Genomic DNA, 19259 nt, shown 5'->3' on the forward strand with positions numbered 1-19259 from the left:
ATCAATTAGTTGAAAGAAAAACATATCAGATGTTGCAGTTCAGACGATGAAAATTTCAAGTGAAGAATCTGTAATTAGATTAACAACATCCGTTTCAGAAGTAAATCAAGAATATTCCAACGCATGATAAGGGAAAACCAAACCAAAACAACTCCTTATCTACACTCGAATCACAAGAACAAACATCTCAATCAATTTACGAATTCGTATCACTCAAAACATAAACAACAAAATTATGCTTTGAAGAGAAATTATCTCAGCACAATCCAGTGTGACGATAACAAGTTATCCCAGCTATCAAGTAATTGCCAAGTGTCACAGAGGATTAATTTAGGATGGTTTGATCCCTTTTCAGTGCGACAATTTTGTTTATCACTTAGAAGATCATATCAACTTGTATCAATGAAGATGGCAGTGTTGAGACGAGAAGATATTCGAAATTGAAAAAAAGATCAAGCCTTTTGCATCAACATGCTTTGAGGACAAAGCTTTTCTGAGGAGGAAGCCAATGTTACGAATAAAATATATATAAATAATATAAACATAAATAATTGTAATACTAATAATGATTAGTTAAATTAATAATTAGTTAAACAAAGAGGCATGTCTAAGGAGACATGACTGCTCGTGAAAGGGTGCTTACCTAGATATATATATATATATATATATATATATACACACACACACACACACAAGACCTTCACTCTCATTGTATCATCATTCATATTCATACATCTTAATGTATAATTTTTTGTATCCTCAATGGATATCTTCATATTCCAAGTCTTCTGGAGTATTTAATTCGAAGAACGAACTTTGTTCGTTCCAATGGCACAATTACCCTCATGATGGTTTGCTATATAGCATTGACTGCTCACGAGGTGAAAGGCCCCCTTGACTATTCATTTTAATTAATTAATTATTATGTATTATGTTTATAACACAAATATTCTAAATATAATTGTGTGATAATGAACCTTGTTTGTATCATTATTGTAATTCATTGTTTTATGTTTTAAGATTTGAATAGGATCATGTATTTCTTCTTAAGTTACTCTACATTGATATTGCTTGGTAATACATTTTTCAGTATGGATAATACCTACATGGAAGACGGGATGCATTTTGATATGAATTGGTATTCTATTTTGTTAAGGACTATTATTTTCTGTAGAATTATGAACAACCTCCAATATCTTAGGGAGCATTTTATGCATCTTTCAGTGGAAGAGAACTATTATGCTCATTCTCTAATAGATCTTGATTTTAATTTCTAAATTCTTGGAGTTAACTATAGGTTTTGTTATGATTTTTCTCTTGATTGTACTCTTTCAATGTTCTGCATCCTTTCTGACATTTGTAGTAAATTTCAATATTTTGTTTGAAATTTGTAAGCTTGAAATTGTTTAGGATTAGTGGTTGAGATCTCACATTACTGTAAGCATTGGCGTGCTTATTCTTGTAAGAATGCCATTATTATGGGTCAATTTGACAAAGGTGTATATTTTCTTACCACATTATTTGTTTGAATGCTATGTGTGCTCTCAACATATCTTGAATAACTTGGTTTATCCTTTCTGTCTATCTATCTATTGGGGTTGACCTCTGCTACTGAAATTTAGCTGAATGTGGACAGTCTTAAATGGATGTTTCTGTAGATTCCTTATGAAGTTTGGATTTCTATGATAAGGATACGGGTGGAATAGGGTGGTAAAATACTGTTTCAGATTTGAACTTCGGACACAAAATCCAAGGATGAACAGGTTAGCAGAAAACCTACAAGATAAAAATTCAATAAGCTAATTGTTGGATTTTGGGTAGCTGCGAGAAGTATTCCCCAGCTACACAAGTTGGCCTTAAAAGAGAGTTTGAAAGAAGAAATTTTGAATTTAATTTTAAATTTAAATTTTGCCTCCAAATGTACAAGTTGGCCCAGTATTAGGACAAACCACTTGGGCAACCCTAAATCACTATAAAAGGGCATTTGATCTTCTCACTTGATCACACACTCAACTACACAATCTCTCCCTGTGACACATGCAAAGAAGACTGAGGAAGAGGCCGATATTTCTGAGGAAGATGAGTTTCTGGAGCAGCTGAGTTTTGACCAGCATTGACCAAATATTTCTGGGCAGAGTTTGACTTGTTTCTGGGCAGTTTGACCAAGTTGCAGGAGGCTGAATTTCGGCCTGGTTGTGGGTAGTTTGACCACAGGCTGACCAAAAATTTACTGGGCAGTTGGACCACAGTTTGACCATGTCTCTGAGACAATTGCAGGAGGCCGAATATTGGCCTGTTTGACTGAGGTTGACCAATTTCTGGGTAGGTGCAGGAAGGCCAAATTTTAGCCTGTTTGACCAGGTTTGACTTGTATTGATTCTGTGGTCTGTTTGACTGGAAAAATCAGATTGTACCTTTGTTGAATTGAATAATTTTTCCCAAGAAAAGATTGCTGGGTTTTCCTCTAGTTAGGATTTTCCCTGGGGAAAATCGTGGTGTCTACTATGTATGACTATTCTACTATTTCTATTGCATTTACAGTTGAATTTTCTGAAGTGTAATTGCTTAATGATAGTCTGGAATGTGCTACAGTAATATTAAATATCATTGGAAGTAAATTTTGTGTGTTTAATTAGCACTAGAAAATAAACACTAATAACTTGCTCCAGTGAGACTAAACAATAGTATAATACAGTATTGATTGGTAGGTATAGGTGTTTTGTACTGGAAATGTTTCTGGTATGAAAGGTGGGAGGTTTCTACTTACCTTGGATTTTACTCAATGTGCCTTTCCACGATAGCAAGTTGCATAAATGTTTTGTTTCTCTTACTGTGAGATTGTTGGACCTGTGTTTTTGAGGGGGACTACTAGTGATCTTTGAAAATTGCATAATATACCACAGATTGATTGCCTTTCAAGATAGTGCAAATGAAATATATTTTCATGAAATTCTTGAAGATGTTCTAATGGAGAAGCTTTGATTATGGCAGGGCGCAGTAAGAGCTATCTGCAAAGAAGTTGAAAAGCTGGTTAAGAAGTATGGAAAAGTAAAGATGACTGACATGATTAGGTTACCACCACCAGAACTTTATGAATATGTTGAAGTGAGGCTTCGATTCTTTTGTACTTCATCTCATTTAATGCTTTTTCATTTAATCTGATTGGTGGGAAGTGAAAATCACTGCATGGGAAAGAACAGCATTGTTGAACAGAATAAAAACTGAACAAAAAATGGATAATTATTAACTATTCCAATGAATTGGTGCATGCAATCCATGGCCTAATGCATTCTGGTTTCTTTTGTCTCATTTTAGATCATTAATCTGGTTCCCCTTTTGAATATTTTCTTCTGTTATTTTGTATTTACAGTTTTTGGTATCCAGAATAGCCATAAGTATCTTGCAAAATGTCACAAGTAATATGTGTCAAACTGCAAAATACTAGATCAATATTTTGGCATAAAGACTGCTGCCAGCTCTAGCATAAAATTTAGAGCTTATGGTCAATCTTTATCATTTTACCTGTTTAAAATCGGAAAACCTTTTTGGTGTTTCACATAGAATCAGATGTCTACATCTTCATATAAATAATAACCATCTTCTTTAAATATGGTTATCAGACACACTGAAGTATTCTTACTTGTTGCTTATGCACCCTTATTCTCATATAAGCAATAATCATATCGATGTATATCTAATATATCAAACACGTTGAAGTATTCTTACCCCTTGTTTATGTACCCTTGTATAGTTTTCAGGTGTGGTGCAAATGACACATTCTCAAATGATCCCTCAACAAGGCATAGGATGATTTCAACATAACCTGGAGTACTCCTATTCCCAACAACCTCTGCAGCAACACTCTGCCTAATCTGATATAGGTTTCAATCATTTCTGTCCAATTGTTGAGAACTTGCAAGGCTGCACCCACTTCTCTTAGTTGAAATTTCTTTATGGATTATCTGTAATATCCCTGATTTGTATTAATTATACCAATAGCTGTCACGTTGAGTTGTGTCCTCGAGCATAGTCATGTCTTTTAGATATTATATATGATTGTCTTCTTAACTGCATATCAATACTTCCTTGTATCATTCACATTATTAATTATTATTTTTGTCGTTTTGGATAATATGGGATTGTCCCTTTTGTTATGAATCCATATTGCATTCCATGACTACTGCAAAGTATGTCACAGGTGGTATCAGAGCAAGCTTGAACTCTCGCCTGTTGCCAAAGTCGTTCTGTCTCTGGAAATAAATTTCCCATGTCATGTTGCTGGCTAAAATTCTATTCAGCTGATTGCCATTCAACTCTCTGGCCAGTGGCCAATCCTTGAAGCAACTAGATTGCAACCATCATGTTATATGGGAAGTTCTCTTCTGGGAAAAAAGGGAACTCCCTAGATCTAGTGGCCTGATCTAGACACAACAGGGGCAAAAAGATCTATGCTTTCTTTAAAGATATTAGCTTATGGAAGAAAGACCTACTTGGAACCTATAGTAAACCCTCCTCTTCTCCTTGCTTGTAAGCTCCAACTCTGGCTCCAATCGCTATAAATGGAACCTGCACAATAACTGAAACAAGCAAGAGAACTACAATATCCGCATAGCATAAACTAATCACTCTAATCAATGGGTCAAATAGGCATTGAAATACATATGCATTGAATTAGACACAAGTGTAGGAAAACATAGTGCTTTTTAAATTTTGTATAATAGATAAGGGAGAGAGTTACAACCATTTATAGATGCTTGACCTTGTAGATATCTTCCCAATTGTCTTGTCCTTCCTTGCCACAAAGAAAACCTTCAATCTCAACCCTAATGCACCAATGAAAGAAACCTTAAGTTCAAAGTGACAACATAAGGGCACTAGTAATCTCCAAAAGCAACCCAAACTCTATGAGAGACAATAGATTTATAGGGTGAAAGAGGTAGTTTAGGATTTACCAATCTAGGACTTGGATCCACATAAGAAGGATGACAAGCTCTAGGGATAAGAGATGAGACCTCTAGAGTAGTAATTCGACATCTTTATCAAAGGTAAATGGTTAAAACTACCTTAGAAGCTTTTGGAAGGAGAAGATTCGGATTTTTATTTTTATTTTTCATGCAATTCTAGAAGCATTGCACTTGCAGAGTAGAGCAACCTGTGTTGGTCAGTGTAGGTTCTCTGTTTGCAACTTGCTACCATTGCAAGTGCATTGAAGTACATGATGCGCTGGGGCCAAAAACATAGTTTTTGAGCTGATTGACCTAGAAACTCAGACTTTTTTGGAGAGGTAATGCTTAGTGCTTTGCAAATGGATGATTGCAATGTGTCAAGGATGTTGATTGATCTGGTTTTCAGGCCATTTGATTGGATGCGACAAAATGACCTGTAACACATCATTTGGAGAAAGAAATCGTAGCTGTGATCGTTGCCACCTACAAAAAACGCTGCCAATGTTGCCGTTGCTAGTTTTTGGTAGCATTGAAAGTGCTCTAGCCATGAAAATTGGTGGAGAGGCTAAGGCACATGAGTTCTAAAGAAGCTAGAAACCGTTTGGTGAAATTCCACCCAAATTGTATTTTATTAAAATAATTAATATTTTTAATGGAGTTCCTAAGTCTAAACTTAGGGAAATTAAAATATTAATAGGTATTAATCAAAATATGGGTGAGAATGATCTAGAAGGCGGATCAAGTCATGTTTTAATCTTAGCCATTGATTAGAGAGTTAATCTCAGCCGTTGAAGACTCAACAAGAAAAGTATAAAATGGAGGCTTGGGGATCATTTGGAAACACACACGAAGAGAACGAATTGATCGAGAATTCAATTCCTAGGGTAGGGTTTGCTAAGGATTTCGAATTAAGTGATATTCTACAGCAAAGGGGCAGTGAGAATCCGGGAGAAATACTTTTTGGAGAATTCTAATAGAGAGGCGGAGAGAGAGCCAAAAGGGCCAGTGTAGAGTAGAAAAGCTGCTTGTCACACAGAAGCCAGAACTGTCGGGAACAACTGGAACTGCCAGAACAACCGGGAAAGCTGACGCAGAGGGTAGAGGCCGGAACAACCAGGAAAGCTGACGCAGAGGGCAGAAGTCAAAACAACCAGGAAAGCTGACGCAAAGGGCAGAAGCCGGAACAACCGGAAAAGCTGACGCAGAGGGAAGAAGTTGGAACTGCCTGGAACAATCGGAACTACCGGGAAAAGATGATGTAGAGGGCAGAAGAGGTGACGCAGAAATAGTCGGGGTTAGCTAGTCTTGTGCCGGATCAGCCAGAATTCTGCCGGGTGAAGTGAGGTAAAACTCACTCAGATTTTTGATAGTAGTTTCTCTGTAAAGGATTGCTAGATGAGCATCCTAGATTGTATTTACATATTTACTGCCAATAATAAGAATCATCAGATATGATGCACTGATTTTCCCACATTGGGTTTTTCCGGGGACGATTGTCCAAAAACAAGTGTGTCAATGTGATTGTTCATATTCTGATGTTTCTCTTGCCGTTTAATTTTCAGTTCTAGTTTGTGAAGTCTGCAACTAAATTTATTTTGGTATTTACTGAAGTATTGGTAAATAACTTATCATAAATAAGTAGGAGAAATAAATCAATTATTGCAGCAAATTTTCACATGGTATCAAAGCAAGGTTTAGGCAAGACAGAAGCAAAGTAAAAGGGCATGGAGAACAATAGGGATCAAAATATTTCTGAATTAGCTTCTACGCTGGAAGAGGAGTTTGTTTGCCTATCAAGTTTTGCAATAGACGAGGATTGGTACATTGATAGCAGGGCGTCAGCTCATATGACTGGAGAATGAGAATATTTCTCGAGCTATCAAGAAGAACAGATGAACTTTCAAATCACAATGGGTAATAGGATGAAGTGCACCGTAGTAGGAAAAGGAATTGTTATACTCCAGACAACAACAGGAGATAGTCTTCGGGCCACGAATTTATCGCATGTATTAGGTATGAGAATGAATTTGATTTCTGTCTCTCAATTACAAGATAAGGTATATGATGTATACTTCATTGATAATAGAGTATATGTCAAGCATCCAAGGTGGAAAAATAGGGCCCAGTTTGGAACTCGAAGCACAATTATACAAGTTGCAACTCGAGTCTCCTATGGCACTGATAAGCAGTAATGTCGATGGAGAAAAAGAATTAAATGAGTTGTGGCATAGGAGGATGGAACACTTACATCATGGGGCGTTACAGATGCTCAAGGAAACTGTTACGGGGGTTCCAGTGCTTACTACCAAGCATGATGATACATGTAGAGGCTGTGTGCTAGGTAAGTACGCCAAAGCAGCATATTCTGCAAGCAACAATAGAGCTAAGAGTGTATTGGGGTTAATACACTCAGACATTTACAGTCTGATGTCTACAAGGGCCATCAGTGGCGTTGAGTAGTTTGTTACCTTCATAGTTGACCATTCCAGGAAAACTTGGATCTATTTTTTGAGAACCAAGGATGAGGTCATTTATTGGTTTAAAGAGTTTAAGGCTCTAGTGGAAAACCTGACAGCAAGGAAGATCAAGATATTGAGTTCAGACAATGGCGGAGAATACACTGATAAAAACTTTATTGATTTTTGTGCAAGAGAAGGGATCCGAAGAGAATGAACAACACCCTATAATCTAGAACAGAATGGAGTCGCAGAAAGGAAGAACAAAACTATTGTTGGAGCAACAAAGGCGATGTTATATGATCAGAATCTACCCAAGTTTTTATGGGTAGAAGCATGCAACACGACTGTACACATTCAGAATAGGACTCCTCACAGGGCTTTAGGAAAGAAGACACTAGAGGGAATTTTCACGGGAAAGAAGCCATAGGTAAGTCACCTCAAGATATTCAGAAGTGTAGCTTATTGCCATATTCCAGAAGAGAAGCAGAGCAAGTTAGAGCAGACTGCCGAAGTTGGGTATCTAGTAGGTTTAAACGAGACTTCAAAGGTGTATCAGATCTACATTCTGAGCAGTAGAAAGATTGTAGTAAGGCAGGATGCGAATCTCATGGAAGATAGAGCTTTCAGGAAATCTCGTGAGATGCCATTTGAAGAACAGGATGAGGATGCTCCTCTAGTCTAGCAACAGGGATCAAATTTGGTAGGAAGACAAGCATCTGGTTCAAGCACGGTAACCAGTACTAGCATCTCCTCAAGAGAAGAGGAGCCAGGAGTGTCACAGTAGGTACAGGAAGAGGAACAGATGGAACCTCCCACCACCAGTGGAAGAACTAGCCGAGAAGTACGACAGACTCTGAGGGATGCATAGTAATTCGTTGGAGCTCCCAGAGCCGAGAAAAGGTAGCGTAGACAACCTGACAGGTACTAAGCATTGGTAGCTCAGGTCGAAGAACCCTCTAGTTTTCAAGAAGCTGTACAACATAAGGTATGGGTGGATGCCATGGTAGAAGAGTACAATTCTATCATGACAAATGACGTTTGGGAAATTGTACCAAGACCAGAGAAAAGATCAGTTGTAGGTTCGAGATGGATCTACAAGATCAAGTATGCTGCAGATGGCAGCGTAGATAAGTACAAGGCTAGGTTTGTCGCAAAAGGATATGCGCAAAAGGAAGGAATAGACTATGAGGAAACCTTTGCCCCAGTAGCTCGATATACCTCTATCAGATCCATTATATCCCTTGTAGCACAGATGGGATGGGAGATTCACCAAATGGATGTCAAGACAATGTTCTTGAATGGGGTGATAGAAGAAGAGGTATATATTGAACAACCAGAAGGTTTCGAAACACATGAAAAGAGAACTCATGTGTGCAGGTTGAAGAAAGACTTGTACGGGTTAAAACAAGCACCCAGATCTTGGTATGGTCGAATTGACAACTACGTACAATAGTTGGGATTCATTAAGAGCGATGCCGATCCCAATCTTTATTATCTGCTGGTAGAAGGGGAGTCGTTGATTTTGGTATTGTATGTGGATGATCTATTTTTGACAGGATCATCCAGACTCATAGGATTGTAAGAAGAACCTGGAAACTGAGTTTGATATGAAGGATTTGGGGCTAATGCACTATTTTCTGAGATTGGAAGTTTGACAGTAGGATGCTGAGATCTTTCTTGGCCAAGGAAGATATGCATCAAAAATTCTAAAAAGATTCAGAATGCAGGATTGTCGACCTATGGCTATGCCTATGATTACCAATTGGAAGAAAATAGATGCTTCGGGAGACAAGGAAGTGGACCCCACCGTATACAAACAACTCATTGGGTCACTTATGTATCTAGTCAACACCAGGCTAGACTTGTGTTATGTTGTCAACACCCTTATTCAGTTCATGGTGGAACCAAAAAGGGTGCACTGGGCAGCAGCAAAGCACATTCTTAGGTATGTGCGTGGAACGGTAAATTTTGGATTAAGGTACACCAAGGGAAATGATATGGAATTGAGTGGATTCACTGATGTAGATTGGGCAAGAAGTTCAGTAGACATGAAAAGTACCACTAGGTATTGCTTCGGTATTGGATTTGGAATGACCTCCTAGTGCAGTAAGAAGCAGAAGTCTGTAGCTCTGAGCTCTGCTGAAGTTGAGTATATGGCAGCTAGCAAAGCAACATGTGAAGCTATATGGCTCATGAAATTGCTTGTAAATCTATTTAGGAGAAGGATGGAAGCGACAAGGATCTTCTGTGATAATTAGAGTTGTATCAAGCTCTCTGAAAATCCAGTATTTCATGATTGCTCCAAACACATCGATATTCGGTGTCACTTTATCAGAGACTGTGTTCAGCGTGGAGCGGTATAGTTGGAGTACACTCCCACAGGAAATCAGGTGGCAGACATACTCACCGAGGCGCTAGGAAGAGCCAAGTTTGTTCAATTTCAGGAACATATGGGTATTTTGGGAAATCCCTTTCAATAGAATGATGCAACGTTTGAGAGGGAGTTGTAGTACAGATGCAACAATGGCAATGTCATGGGCAGTAGTACAGTAGTAATAGTAGCACAGTGTTGGTGGCAACAACAGTGTAGAAAGGAGATGCTTCAGAAACATAGCAACATGAAGGTGGACATTGTTGCCAGAGCACATTCTTCGCTAATAGGGAGTGTTAGTTTTTGGTAGCATCGGAAGTGCTCTAGCCTTCAAAATTGGTGGAGAGGCTAAGGCACATGAATTCTAAAGAACCCAGAAACTGTTTGGTGAAATTCCACCCAGATTGTATTTTATTAAAATAATTAATATTTTTAATGGAGTTCCTAAGTCTAAACTTAGGGAAATCAAAATATTAATAGTTATTAATCAAAATATGGGTGAGAATGATCTAGGAGGCGGATCAAGTCATGTTTTAATCTTAGCTGTTGATTAGAGACTTAATCTTAGCCGTTGAAGAGTCAACAGGAAAAGTATAAAATGGATGCTTGGGGTTCATTTGGAAACACACATGGAGAGAACGAATTGATCATGAATTCGATTCCTAAGGTAGGGTTTGCTAAGGATTTTGAATTAAGTGATCATTCTGCAGCAGAGGGGCAGTGAGAATCCAGGAGAACAACTTTTTGGAGAATACTAACAGAGAGGCAGAGAGAGAGCCAAAAGGGCTAGCTCAGAGCAAAAAAGCTGCTTGTCAACAGAAGCCGAAACTATCGGGAACTGCCGAAACAGCTAGAAAGCCAACGCAGAGGGAAGAAGCTGGAACTGCCGGGAATAGCCAGAACTGTCGGGAACTGCCGGAACATCTGGGAAAGCTGATGCAGAGGATAGAAGCTGGAGTTGTCAAGAATAACCAGAACTACCGGGGACAACCGGAACTACCAGGAACTCCCGGAACAGCTGGGAAAGTTGACGCAGAGGGCAGAAGACAGAACTTCCAGAACTGTTGGGAACTACCGGAACAACCGGGAAAGCTGACACAGACTGCAGAAGAGGTGACATAGGAATAGCCGGGGTTAGCCAGTCTTATGCCGGATCAGCTGGAATTCTGCCCGGTGAAGTGAGTTAAAACTCACTCAGATTTTTTGCCAATATTTTCTCTGTAAAGGATTGCTAGATGAGCATCCTAGATTGTATTCAGATATTTATTGTCAAATTTTGTTTTAAAACTCCGACTCCGACTCCGACTCGGCCGAGGGTCGACTCCGACTCAGATCCCGACTCGGTATCGACTTGGCCGGCTCGATTTCAATGACTCGGTCGTTGTAAAAAATACATTAAATATTTATTTTTTATAAAAGCACATAATTTTAAAGATTTTCATTCATGTTTCCAAACACACAACATTAGAATATAGATAGAAGACAACATATGATCAAGATAGGCTCATGAATATATCCATTATATCAAAATGGCACCCAGTGCATTGTCCAATACATACACGATGATGATATAGAGATCAAAACAAAAACACATAACCAAGGAGGCTATAAATGGCCTCTACAACAAAAGTCTGTGACCAGTACTACTGGCTACTGCTAGAGTTTCCAACATCATCTGGCTCAATGTTACTTGGGAACAAGAGCGAAAGTGGGGAGCGAGAGCGAAGACGCGAGCGAGAGCAACATTTTCAGAAGCTCCTGGTTTGGGAGCGAATCCCAGAGGAGTTCGACAGCCAATGTCACTAACATCAAGGTACATAGAGGGATTGGTGCTCTTGATTAAATACGAGTTCCATACCCTAATACATGACAAAATTCAATGGAAACATTGCAATCCTCCAATCCTGAAATCCTGAAAAACTGATAAGTCTGCTGGATTTTGAATGAAATCTAAAATTCTACTTTCTCCATATGAAATCCAATGAGGCCGAAACTACTCTCAAACATCCTGAGTCATTTCATGGTAATGTTAAAAATTTAAGTAAAAGGATGAAAATGAAGATCAAGGAGAATGTCACTTTTACTTTAAGAATTTAACATTACCATGAAATTTGAATAGCTATCAATAGTAGAGAGCATTTGAAATGTGTTAAATAGGGTTTGGGAGGGGAATAACATTTAACTAACATTCATAAAACACATTGGCAGTCCAAACCAATCAGCCAAATGTCAAAACAAATGGACGGAGTCCGCAGTCAAATCGCTCAGGCCACTGGTTATGACTCAGTCAATACAAAAAACGGCCGAGTTGGCCGAGTTAGCAATGACTCGGCCGAGTCATGGCTGACTCGGCCTACTGAACCATTTCCTCTTCCGAGTCACATTTCTGGGCAATGAAACGGATCAAATCGGCCGTTTCCGTTTCGAATCGGCCGAATTTTAAAACTATGCTGTCAATAATAAGAATCCTCAGATCCGCTGCATCGGTTTTCCCATATTGGGTTTTTTTCGGGGACGATTGTCCAAAAATAAGTGTGTCAATGTGATGGTTCATATGCTGATGTTTCTCTTGCCGTTTAATTTTCAATTCTAGTTTGTGAAATCTGCAACTGAATTTATTTTGGTATTTACTGAAGTATTGGTAAATAACTTATCATAAATAAGTAGGAGAAATAAATCAATTATTGCAGAAAATTTTCATAGCCATTTGCAGTAGCTACTATTGAAACAACCTGTGCCTCTCTCTAAACCACCAATCAAAACGTTAACTGATTTTTTGGAGCTAAGTGTGTCAGTCTGGGAAACATATCATCACTGCCAATTTAATATTCAAAACATTAGAGGTAATGATAGAAAATTAAGTCCTATGTCAAAGTTTGGAAATAAATTATTACACATTGCCTCACCACTCCACTATCATAGAAGGTTCACTTGCCAATAACAAATTGCTGCCATTGGTATTATAAGAACCTTGTCACCAACTGCCATTGGATTTGCAATAGGAAAAATATAGCATAAAATTTTGGAAACCATTAGTTGTATGGCTATTGGGAGCTGTCATATTGAAGAACTCTCGTTGTAGTTGTGTGTGTCTCACAGTGGGCTACACGACGGTCAAAGAAAGACGCAATGTCATAAGATGAATTTCCTGTATTTCACGACGTAAATTAAAGCTAACCTTCTAAAATTGAGAAGGGGACAATACTAAAGAATATTCTCCCGAGAGAGAGAGAGAGAGAGAGAGAGAGAGAGAGAGACATTTATGTCATAGAAACAATTCTAAGATGCACATATTTCAAAATATTTGACTTAGTAGGGAAATTTCTTTAGTAAGGAATGTGGAAGGGGTACTGTGGAGTACTGCCAATTACATATTGTTTTGGTAATTTTGCATAGAGTGAAGGGGTAAAGCCAAGCAACAAGCATATTTACACCACAAACAATCAACCATTATGTTAGTGGGAGGCACCACTCCCTTGTGGTTGGCCTCATTATCATAATGATCATTATATGTTGGAGATTATATGTTGTTGTGGGTCACATCTTGATCAATGCAAGGTTAATATTTTTTGTATAGATAGGTATTTATGTCAAAGAAACAATTCCAAGACACAATTTTAAGTGTATTCGACCTAGGAAGGGCCATTTTTTTGTAAGGCATGTGAAAGATGTACCATGGAGTATTTGCAGTGAGATATTTTATTATTTTTGCTTAGAAGGAAGGGGGAGGACCGAGCAATCGGCATATTCACTACAACCAATCAACAATTATGTTAGTAGTGTTGAATAATGTAACTAGTGTTGGTCTTCATAATTATATTTGAGTCATGATGTAATATATTTGTCAAAAGAAAGTAAAAGGAATTTTATTGTAAAAAGAAATTGGCTTATTAAAACATGGGTTTCATGCTTGGGTCAATGGTCATTAGGTCAAAGCACCCACTGAGTGCTCTAGGATTTTTATAGTGAGTCAAAGTCAAAGTCATTATGTAAAAGACCCTTAATGGGATCCTTATGTCAAATAAGAAAATTTATTTTGTGTCAAAATGGTCTCCTCCACCAAGTCGAGTTCATCCCCTTCAAGTCGGTGTGCCTTTGATCAAGTTGGTTTCATAAAGGATGTCACAACCACTGTATATTGAATGTAACTCAACCTATTGGAGCATGATCATCAATCATTCAATCTGAAGTTGAAGTGTCAAATCAAGGAATGCAAAATCTAGGAAATAAAGAAGAAAGTTGAGCTAAGTGATAAGGGACAAGGCCAGTAAGAAGGGACTGAAGTTTTTTCCACATGTGCGAGGAATTTAAGGAGAATTGCAGGAGCCGACGGTGCAAGTCAATCTTAGAAATTGTAGGGAAGAAGCTGAATTGCAAGCTGATTTTATGTGAAGAAATTTTATGCTATGGGCTGACTTGGTGGATGGAGGAACATTATGTCTTGGTCTTGGTTGTCTCAATTTGATCTGAATTTACTAGTGGAATAGTTTGACTGGGTTTTCCCCTTCATATGGGTTTTTGCCTTGGCTAAGTGCCTACACCTTGTGTTTTTCTATTGTCTCTGAAGTTTTGGCAATTGTCTTGATGATGTTAGTATAATGACATAGAAAATGAAAAACTAATCACAAGAAATTGTCAATGAAAAGAGAAATCAAATAAATAAGAAACCCTAGTAATGTTCTTAGGGATTTCTCAACATGGTATCAAAGCTTGGTTCATTTGCATGAGGGCAGTAATGAGGTCACTAAGGCTTCAAGACAAGAAGAGGAACTGAGTTTCCGAGGACTGAGCTCCTAGTGGAAACAAAAGCAAAATTTGGGCACATCAATAACCCTGTACATAGTCATTAGGCCACAAGAAGTTTCAGGAGGTTAGAAGCACTGTTTCAAAGGTCTGAATTAGTGAAAAGACAACTCTCTCAAGGCCGAGCTCCTTGGGCTAGAGATCGAAGTCCTAAGCATCATTCTTGTAATCTGAAATCACTACAGAAGGGTCCGTGTTAATTTAACATGCATCTTAAGCAACAATTGTATATTTAAATCTTCAAATGACAACAAAAGTAAAACAGTGAACAAATAGAAGAAAAGACAAGATAATGAGACAAAAATATTTGGCAATGCCAGGGAAAAAACCACTTTGCAGAAAGCCCTCAAAATTTTTATTCTTCTTCTTCTTGTAAAAATAATGTTCAACATCAAAATTTACAATTTACAAATACAATAGTCAAAATATTGACTTGTCAAAGTCAACAATAGTCAACCCAATCAAATCTATCCAAGAAGTCAACTTTCATCAAACCTCAGTCTACAATTTTTGGCCTCCACTTCAGGCTTGCAATTTGGCCCTACAACAGTTCGTTTAACCCAGTCAACGCAGGTCAAAATCTCTATCAAACTATCCCTAAGTAGCCCAGGAAAAACTCGGTCAAAGTCAATGCAATAGTAGGGCTGGTGAACACATCAAAATGTGATCAAAATCCTAGTCAAACATAGTCTCGACCTCCTCCAGCAGTTTGTTCAACCTTGAGTCTTGACTCAGCCTCAAATATCATCAAAAAATATAACAATGTATCTCATATAATGAGTCTTATACAATGAAATGAACCGCTAAGTAACTATTGATTTCCTCTGCTCCTTTTGTGAGAAAATGTAATATCTTTCCCTCTAGATGAAGGCGGCCTTGGGGCTAGCATTGGACTCTGTTGTCCTCTAGAATAACTAGGAGCCGGAGGAGGTAGACCATATCCTCTACTAGTGACCATGGTAGGTGGTGTGACCTCCTCCTCCACTCTCTCCTCTGTAGCTGTTACCTCTTCCACTACCTCTTCTAACAAATTAGTGGCCGATTCCATGACAGGCCTTTTGGCGTCAACCCTCCATGCAACAGTGGTGTCAATCCCATCCAATGAGATGGCCTCCACATTAGGTGTCTTCTGAAGTTGCCTCACCCACAATTGGAGATTGTAGTAGACATAGACCATGTTGTTAAGGCGCTGGGACTCCGACCTGTGTGAGGGTCATAAATTATAAATTAATAATTATAAAAACAATAAATTATATATACATATATTTTATTTAATGAATTAAAAGACTTAATTTATTATTGGTGATTTTTATAATTTTTGGCGACTTATACAATTTTATTGCGATTTTTTTTTCATTTGGAAAAAATTGCCGATAAAATCGTCCAACACTGGCGTAAACCTGTCAATTTTGACTATGGCATCTGACCTCATAGGGACATTGAGTGAGACATGCAATAGAGGCAACTTGCTTGGGGGGTCAACTTTGAGACCTCTTGCATGAAGGTCAAAGGACTCAACCACTCAAGCAAGGCCACCAGGCTATGTAATATATATCTTATTCATATTTAATGATACAAATATTTACAATATAGAGTTGTTGGTTTCAGTTTTGTTTGTTTGTTAGTACCTTTTGGGAGCGCATATGCCATGTATGGGTGGGAGTTGGTGCCTTATTGTGTTGTATTTTCATATGTATAAGTAATACAATTTTAGTATTGGTCAGCCATCCTAGATTAGTCCTGTGGCTGAATTTAATTTTATGCTAGCAGTGGTTAAAATCTAGCTGTTATTCTCATATACTTATTTTAATCATGCTACTAATCTTGGTCATGTGATTGACTGACAGGAACTTGCCGGGAGAGGGCTCATTGAGGCTTTAAAAATCAAAAGTAAAATACCTCGAATGAAGGCCATTTCTTCATTGGAAGATGAGCTTCTGTCTGCTCTTGCTGAAGATGGATATCTGAAAGATGATACTAGCATGAAGCCAGACGATACGATTCTTGATATAGTTGATGAGGAAGAGGATGAGGAGGTTGTAGATGGTGAAGTTGATGAAGGTGATGTTCACATAAATCCTGTTTTAAGGAAGCATATCACTCAGGTATGTCATTTTGCATGTTTTTCATCATGGAGGTGAATATTCTGTGAATTAAAAATAAAGATTAACTGACTGGTAATCTCTTAGTGCTTATATGTCTGTTGGAACAGAGCCAGGTATCCGAACATGTTTGTAACTTTACCCTTCACTATCACACAGTGGGTTGTAGCTTCATGTTTTCATTTTTCTTTTTAGTCACGTATTTTTGAACCTCAACCTGGGAATACTGGTATTTATTCTGAACAAAAATGAAGTGGACTAGGACAGTGTATGGAAACAGAGATTTCTTATAAGGTGATATAAATGGATCTGTATACTGAGCTATCACACAAACCAGTGACTTGATGGGAACTAAATCCCACACAAACCAACTGGTCTACACCTAATGGGTTTCCTTCAATGTTTCACTAAGTTTCCAGGACGGGGGGTCGTGGGAACAAGGAGATGCACAAGGGGGATGTGTAGCAATCTAGGGAAATTTTAGCGCTAGGGATCATAGGATGTCAAAAGAAAATTTTCCCAAACATACAATTATTACAGTTGATATCTTTTCAATGAACAATATCACTAAATCATTGGTGCAAGAAACTGAGCAATACAAAATTCCATTAATCGTCAGTTAACTGACACTAAACTTCTAGTGCAACGTAAAGATCCAATAACATAATGATACACAGCTCCCAGTTCAATTTTTTAACCAGAAAATTCACCCTACTGCTAACCCTATACATATCTTCTTATTAAAATGCCTAGATTCTGGCTTCAAATGTATTCCAATGACCATGCACTGAACCTGACTTCTCTGTTACAGGACCCGCAAGTGATAACGCTACAGGAAATTCGGGTGGCTGCTTCAGGGCTTCTACTACAGGCGACTTGGACTGTTCTAGGGTGCGAGTGATGCTACAGAGTTCCTTACCTCCTGTGTTATACTTTTACTTGACAAACCATACCCTTGCTCTTACTTCAGGACCTTTTTTTTTGTAATTTGCATGCCCTTCTAGTGTTGTAATTTCACATTATCCAACCATTGCAATTCACATCAATTCAACCATTGTAATTTCACATAGTTTCAGGCTTCCATAATCCACAAATATATCTATCGTAGGGCTTGCAGACTATTCCACAGAAAATTATGTCCAACCTGAGTCCTAATTTCAGAGAAGTGTTCGACTTGTTTCACAAAGAATTAATGTCTCACCCCAGGTTTTGAATTCAATGAGATGCTCGAACTGATCTACAAACACAAGAATGACTTTGCTTCTCTCTTAGGAAGAGAAGACCCGAGTCAACAAAAGAGATAAGAACAAATAGAACTTTGCTGCTCCTCCAAATAGTATTCTTGTGCCAAAACCAACAGAACTTCGCTATTTCTCCAGATGGTATTCCTGTCCCAGAACATAATGAAATGACAGATAGAGATGAGTCAACAAGGATGGAATCTTTCACCACCGAAATTTACAGAGGAGAAGGGGTCTTAAAATCCTTAGAGCTAATGCTCGAAAGAAAAATGAATTGATCCACAATTGATGATGATTTGGTCTCAAGTTTCAGCTCCTCTCTTATTTATAGATTTATCCATGGGCTTCAAGGTGTGAGGGATTGTGGGTGCAACCCCTAGTTTTGGGTTCTTTTGCCCCTAGCCAACCCAACTTTTGCCCCAGATTGGGAAAAATTAGGTTTTTACCCCTTTATCAAGATTATAGCCTAGAGGGTCGGATAGGCTAATTCGTCTCTTATTAATCCTCAGTTTGCAGAGGACATTATAGTCCCCCCTTCCTGAAATTGCTTGCCCTGAAGCAATTTTTCAGATTTGGGTGCTGTAAAATTCGTTCTCCCTCCCATGTGGCGTCCTCCTCTGGTAAATTCTTCCATCAAATAAGGTATTCTTGAATTACTCATCCTCTTAACTTCTTTTCTCATACGACCATGATTGTTTCTGGTATCAATTCTAGTTGTCCTTCCTTGTCTAGTGGTGGCAATTTGATAGAGGTGGTGATCTGTTGTCCCAAAACCTTTTTGAGACATAACACATGGAAGACGTTATGGATTTTGTTGTCTCTCGATAATTCTAACTCATACACCTCTTTGCCAATCCTCCGGAGAACTTTGTAGGGTCCATAAAACCTTGGTTTCAACGTTTTTGCACCACTTTTCTTGAGTGTAGAATGCCTATAGGGCTGCAATCTCAAGAAAATGAGGTCTCCCACCTCAAAACTGTGTTCTAATCAATGCTGGTCTGCGTATATGTTTTTGCCGATTTTGAGCAGCCTGCATGTTTTCATTGAGTACCCTGAGAATGTGCCTTACTGTCTCCAAATATCTTGTTGATAAAGGATGGTGCATCATACACATATAGTGCTTTGAAAGACGTCATTCCCGTGGATAAATGGTCAGTGGTATTGTTGTAACGCTCCCCAAGGTACAACCATTTGATCCATTCTTTTCGATGACCTGTCACATAATTACATAAGTACCCCTCTATCCACTTATTCACGATTTTTGTTTGGCCATCTGTTTGTAGGTGGTAACTACTGCTAGGGGTTAATTCTGTTCCCACTAGGCTGAAAATCTCTTG

At 38.3% G+C, this 19259-nt stretch overlaps 1 protein-coding gene across 2 annotated transcripts in view; it reads left to right on the forward strand.

Annotated features, from left to right (window-relative positions):
• LOC149182384 (putative polyribonucleotide nucleotidyltransferase 1, chloroplastic) overlaps positions 1 to 19259 on the forward strand; it is a 411698-nt gene that overhangs the window by 171810 nt on the left and 220629 nt on the right. For both annotated transcript variants that reach the window (XM_089416829.1, XM_089416828.1), the window contains 2 exons: positions 2992 to 3105; positions 16427 to 16684. In XM_089416829.1, coding sequence (XP_089272955.1) covers positions 2992 to 3105; positions 16427 to 16684 — 372 coding nt within the window. The remainder of the gene's footprint in view (positions 1 to 2991; positions 3106 to 16426; positions 16685 to 19259) is intronic.

Source organism: Pinus tabuliformis, chromosome 3_2 (genome assembly GCF_031772625.1).
Source record: "Pinus tabuliformis cultivar Carrire ecotype Pingquan chromosome 3_2, CPIR1, whole genome shotgun sequence".
NCBI classification, from domain to species: Eukaryota; Viridiplantae; Streptophyta; class Pinopsida; order Pinales; family Pinaceae; genus Pinus; species Pinus tabuliformis.